This window comes from Mauremys reevesii, unplaced genomic scaffold (assembly GCF_016161935.1).
Source record: "Mauremys reevesii isolate NIE-2019 unplaced genomic scaffold, ASM1616193v1 Contig38, whole genome shotgun sequence".
Classification (NCBI taxonomy): Eukaryota; Metazoa; Chordata; order Testudines; family Geoemydidae; genus Mauremys; species Mauremys reevesii.
The window spans coordinates 247,240-253,239 of record NW_024100849.1 but is presented as its reverse complement, the minus strand read 5'-3'; the positions used below and the strand labels follow the sequence as shown (position 1 = coordinate 253,239).

Here is a 6,000-nt window from a genome sequence, read left to right as displayed (position 1 = left end):
GTGAGTCAGGAGCAGAGCAAGGAATAGAAACCGGGAGTCCCTATTGCCAGGTCTTGTCAGGGACCGGGCCGGCGGGGACAGCTGCTGGCCGACTCTCACCAGCCTGCTTAGAAGCCTGGCACCTAGCTGAGATCAGTGGCTGCTCAATGTGGATCTTGCTGCTGCAGCTGTGCTTCCTCTTCGTCCAGTCCCTGCTCCGGCTGGCGTCCAGGCCCTGCTCCTGCTCTGCTCCAGCCCCTGCTCCCCGTCGGCTTCAGACGTCCGGTTTGATGCCCAGCCCTGCCCCTGCCTCACTCACTGCTTGGCCCCCCACTTCTGGCTTGGGTGTCTGTCTCGCTGGTACTGATCCCGGGCTCTGCCTCTGTGCCCCCCACCCTGGCTCTGCCATTTGGCTTCTGACCCTGGGCCCATTTCCTGGATGCTGCCGACGCTGGACCCAGCTCTAGCCCATTGGCTGAACTCTCGCTTCCACCACTAGCGCTGACCACACATGGCCCAGCTGGCGACAGGGTGGCTCTCACCACCAGGCACCACTTCCCATTTCAATTTCTGGGCCAGGGCTGCTGTCAGAGGGAGGCTCTAACCCAGCAGGCTGCTGAAAGGACCCACAGGCCAGTCATCAGGGGCTCGGCTCAGCGCGAAGGCAGGACAATGGCCAGGGACAATATCTATGCGAACATGCCAATGACGGAAGCTGCTCCCCAGCCCAAAGGTAAGCACAAGAGGCTGCACCGGACCCTGGACTCCCGCTGGCCTCTCCTTGGCTTTGTGGTCTCTGCAGAGCGTCCTGGGCAGCGATCGCTTGCTCCACTGACCACGAACCCAGAGCTCAGCCTTGTGCTGGCCAGACAGCACCACGGGCAGTGGGCGAGGGTGCTCGGTCAGTGCTTCCCAGTGCGTTCTCTCCCCTGCCAGTCCCCAACGGGAGAAGGGCACAGGGGAGAGATGGGAGTCCCTGCACAGCATCCCAGCCTCCTGCCGGGCAGCGCAGTGCCATGGGCTGGCCATAAAAGCCAGCCAGGCTCCCCCTCTCCAGCTCACTGCCACCATCAGCCTCTCCCAGGGGTTCTAGCTGGGTTCAAAAAAGACCTAGAGAAGTTCATGGGGGACAGGTCCATCAATGGCTATTAGCTAGGATGTGCAGGGATGGTGTCCCCAGCCTCTGTTTGCCAGAAGCTGGGAATGGGCAACAGGGGGTGGATCACTTGATGATTCCCTGTTCTGTTCATTTCCTCTGGGGCACCTGGCACTGGCCACTGTTGGCAGACAGGACACTGGGCTGGATGGACCTTTGGTCTGACCCAGTCTGGCCGTTCTTATGTTCTTATGTTTCGTTGTGCAGGTGTCAGCTGAACAGGGGCCTGCTCCGGGGGTTGTTTATCCCCTTTGGCTTCAGTGCAATCCAGGTGCCGTGTGGCAGCTGTTCTGGATTTGAACACATGAAAGACGCCCAGGAAGGGTCAGGAGACAGGCAGGGAGACGGGGCTGACAGAAGTGAAGGGTGCGGCTGTAGGCAGCTGCAGCTCCGCACCGAGCTCAGCTAGGCTCTCTGCAGCGACAAAGGAAAACACAAGGGGAATGTAGCCTGCACTGGGTGACAGAGAAGCTCCTCCCAGAATCTGTTTCAGGAAAGGCTGAGAACTGTAAACTCAGTACATTAGTGAGAGGCAGCTTCACCCTTTGGTTAGTGTGAGATAAGCCACTTCTGCAATGTAAGGGGATTATCTGGGCTCCTGAGTGTTGTCTGCTGGTTCCAGGAACCACACCCCATGGGGAAGCAGCGCGAGCTAATGGCTGAGGCCCAGATCAGACAGGGAGGGGGTGTGGCAGGCTGAGACTTTCAGGGAGAGGAGAATCCGACAGTCTTGCGTCTCCAAGCAGCTGCCATTCACCTTGGGGAGACCAAATTCAGAGCACACCGAGCACACTTACTTCTGTCCACACATAGATCCTGGCTCGAATGCAGCTCTAATCTTCTCCCTTTAATGTGCAGGGGAGACACAGTCTTAGGGCTTTGCCCTGTGATTCGCCCCTTGGCTGCCTTGCAGAGGGGAGCCCAGCATCCTGGGGATGGGTTATCAGACAGGGATGCTGTAGAAAGGCCCTTCTGAGCACACGGCTGCTGTCAGCCCCACTTTTCTCCTGCAAAGAATCATTTCCCCTCATTTCACTGCCTCGTTGAGTTCATATTTCATAAGTTGTTTCAGGTTCCTTTTCTCACTTAAAAATACTCCTTTGGGCATGGACTGCACAACCCCTAAACTTCCCTCTCAAGAAATGCTTACGCAGGGGGGAAATCCTGCTCCCAGATCTCTCTCACAGGACGCCTGCCTGGCACTAGAGTCACTCCTGATTTAGGGAGGGTCGCTTTTCACATTCGAGTTCTGGTCGGTTCTGACCTTATTTGGCCTCATTCCGCTGTTGCTGTTAACCACAGTCAGGGACTAGGAGGCTGAGCAGGTATTGGATTTGGGTGGTGGAGTTTCCTCGGTCAGTGGCATTTGAGCTGTAACTTTCCATGGATATGTTTCTTCTTCTCCTTCAAGGAAACCCTCCCGAGACATCGGTCCCTTGGCGGCACAGGGCGGGGGGCATCGTCATTCCTGTCCTTCTCCTCCTGGGTCTGGCCCTGGCCACGTCCCTCATTGCTGTGACGCTTCTCTGTAAGTTCAACTGCAGCTCCAAGCCCAACATTTGCCAACTTCCATACAGGCCAACTGGCTCGACTGGGGGGGTTGGAGGGGGCACCTCCACATTTCAGCAGAATATTGGCCACGTTTCCAGTCTGTCCCTCCAAATAAATCTCCTACTCCAGAGAGTTCAAAAGGAGATCTTGCCCTACTGGTTTGATACTAGCACAAACCTTCTAATGCTAACGATGGTCAAGTTAGCGTGCGCGATTGTAAGGAGAGTTTTTTTGGGGGGTGGCGTTCTGTTTTTGTGTTCGGTGGGGTTTCCTTTCTCCTTGGCAGGCGCTTAGGCAGTAAGGGTGTGACAGACACAGAGACAGCAGTGGTAGTGACCCAAGCAATGGAAGAGACAGTGAAGATGACCAGATGTGGAAGCTGCGGGATGTACATGTTCCTGGAGCAGGTACCTGAAAAGAGCTTGTTTGTATGAAGCGCTGCCTGATAGAGCCGATGGAAGTGAAGAGCCGAGGTTTGGAGATGCAGGTGGAAACTATGGTTGAGTTTTGAAGGGGATTCGAGCGAATGATGGAGGGAAGGCGAGAGGAGGCTGAAGGGAAAACTCAAGACTGGCAGATCCAAGCTGGACTGGAGAACGCGGAGGGGAGACTGCTGGGTGAGTAAAGTGGCCAGTGGAAACGTGATGATGAGAACCGGGCAGAGGAAAAGACCAGCTAGTTAAGGAGAAGTAGAGCTCAGGAACAGGTTTGCTGAGTTGGAAAGTGAAGAAGGCTGCAGCAGGGAGTAGCAGAAGGTGGGAGGGCAGGGAGAAGAGAAGAGCAGCTAGTCCTACAAGAAGAGGGGAAGAGTCAATGTACATATCCAGAGTTCGGAGCCCCGGGAGGACAGAGGATGACTTGCAGTAGATCGCATGGGAGAGCAACAGACAAGAGGAGTTTCATGCAGAAGGAATGGGAGGAAGGCTGGAGAATGGCTTGTAATTACTTTCAGTCCAAGTTGCAGAAGCTCTCTGATGCCTGCATCCTACGCAAGGGGAAAACCTTCCTAGGGAAGGGTTGCGGACCAGGCTGGATGAACAAGTGTCTCACACAGGTGATTAGGAGACAGCAGAAATCCTACAAGGAATGGAAGATTGGATGGATCAGGAAGAAAAGCCACCACCCGGAGGTCAGAAAGTGCAGGGAAAAGTGAGAACTGCAAGAGCCAAGCAGAGCTGGACCTTGCAAAGGGAATTAAAACCAACAGTAAAGGGTTCTATAAACATATAAGCAAAAAGGGACTGCTCGACACGGAGGGTGTGTGGAGATTGAAGATAATCTAGGCATGGGCAAATGCCTAAACAAATATTTTACCTCCGATCTTATTCAAGGGAATTGGGAGTTTTGGGCTAGTGGCAGGCTGGCTAATGGGAACGATAAGGAAGTAGAAATTACCACACCTGAGGTGGAAGTCAAACTCAAACAGCTTAATAGGACCAAACTGGGGGGCCTGGATAATCTCCATCCAAGAATATTAAAGGAACTGGCATGTGAATTTGCAAGCCCACCAGCAAGGATTTTTAGTGAATCCATAAACTCAGGGGTCAGACCCTATGACTAATTTGACCTCAATTGTATGCTAGGTCTTCAAACAAATTTGGAAGGAGAAAATAATTAGGGGCATAGAGGTTCAGGGTAATAAGGATAAAATATGACATGGTTTTACAAAAGGTACATCATGCCAGACCAGCCTTCCCTTTCTTTGAGAAGATAACTCATCTTTTAGAGAAAGGAAATGCAGTAGATCTCATCTCTCTGGATTTCAGTGACATTGGATACAGTTCCACAAGGGAAATTATTAGTCAATTTGGAGAAGATGGGAATTAATATTGCTGTTAATCCCTATGTGAATGACCTTGCACTTTGCACTACTGAATTTCATCCCATTTCTACTACTCCAGATTTCAAGGTCGTCCAGCTCTATTCGTATGATATTCCGGTTCTCCTCCATGCTGGCAATACCTCCCAACTTTGTGTCATGTGCAGAATTCATTAGCGCACTCCCCTTTTTGTGCCAAGGTCTTTAATGAAAACATTAAATAAGATTTGTCCAAAGACCAGTCCCTGAGGAACTCCACTAGTAACCTCCCTCCAGCCTGACAGTTCACCTTTGAGCATGATCAGTTGTAGTCTCCCATTTAACAGGGTCCTGATGCACCTTTCAATGGGGTCAGGAAGGAATTTTCCCCCAAATCAGATTGGCAGAGACCCTGAGGTTTTTTGCAGCCTGGGGCACGGGTCACTTGCAGGTTTGAACTAGTGTAAATGGTGGATTCTCTGTAACTTGAAGTCTTTAGATCATGGTTTGAGGACTTCAGTAACTCAGCCAAAGGTTATGGGACTATTACAGGAGTGGGTGGGTGAGGTTCTGTGGCCTGCAGGAGGTCAGATTATGATCATGATGGGCCCTTCTGGCTGTAAGGTCTATGAGACCTGTCTCTGCCTCAGTTCTCCACCTGTAAAACGGGGGAAGGAGACTTCCCTACTTCACAGGGGTGTTGTGCGACATTAAATAATATATTAAAGACTGTGAGGTGCTCAGATACTGCAGTGAAAGGAGCCAGAGACGTACGATGGATTGTGGGAAAGATTCCACAGGCATGGGCGCCGACTTATATGGGCTCCTGGGGCTTTAGCCCCAGGAATATTCACAGACAGGGGCTCTGCTCCATCAATATTTGGAGCTAGGTTTCTCCCCTGCTGTGCGCTGCCGGCAGCCCAGAGCCTTTTAAATCCCAGCCACGGCAGGGAATCAGAGGGCTCTGGGCTGCCTGCCGCGGCGGGGAGCCCAGAGCCCTCTGATTCCCGGCGGCGGCTGGTTTATAACTGGCTCTGGGCTGCCCACCGCGCAGGGAGCACAAAGCCCTCTGATTCCCAGCCGCGGCTGGGATTTAAAAGGCTCTGGGCTCCCCGCGGTTGCAGGCAGCCCAGAGCCCTCTGATTCCCGGCCGCGGCTGGGGGTTAAACGGCTCTGGGCTTCCTCACAGTTGCAGGCAGCCCAGAGCCTTTTAATTCCCAGCCGCGGCTGAGATTTAAAGGGCTCTGGGCTCCCCGCCGCAGCGGGAAGCCCAGAGCCCTCTGATTCCCGGCTGCGGCTGGGATTTAAAAGGCTCTGCGCTCCCCGCGGTTGGAGGCAGTCCAGAGCCCTTTAAATCCCAGCCGCGGCTGAGATTTAAAGGGTTCTGGGCTCCCCGCCGCAGCCCTCTGATTCCCGCCCCGGCTGGTATTTAAAGGGCTCTGGGATCCCCGCGCCTGCCAGCAGCCCAGAGCCCTTTGAATCCCAGCCTCTGTCCGCTGATTGCCCCCTCCCCAGA

At 53.6% G+C, this 6,000-nt stretch overlaps 1 protein-coding gene across 3 annotated transcripts in view; it reads left to right on the top strand.

Moving 5' to 3' along the window:
- The first annotated feature begins 514 nt into the window (after positions 1 to 514).
- LOC120393924 (C-type lectin domain family 4 member F-like) overlaps positions 515 to 6,000 on the top strand; it is an 83,273-nt gene continuing 77,787 nt past the window's right edge. For 2 of the 3 annotated variants that reach the window (XM_039518382.1, XM_039518383.1), the window contains exons 1-2: positions 515 to 712; positions 2,547 to 2,663. In XM_039518382.1, coding sequence (XP_039374316.1) covers positions 652 to 712; positions 2,547 to 2,663 — 178 coding nt within the window. In that variant the 5' untranslated portion in view covers positions 515 to 651. The remainder of the gene's footprint in view (positions 713 to 2,546; positions 2,664 to 6,000) is intronic. The other variant, XM_039518381.1, reaches the window with a different exon arrangement.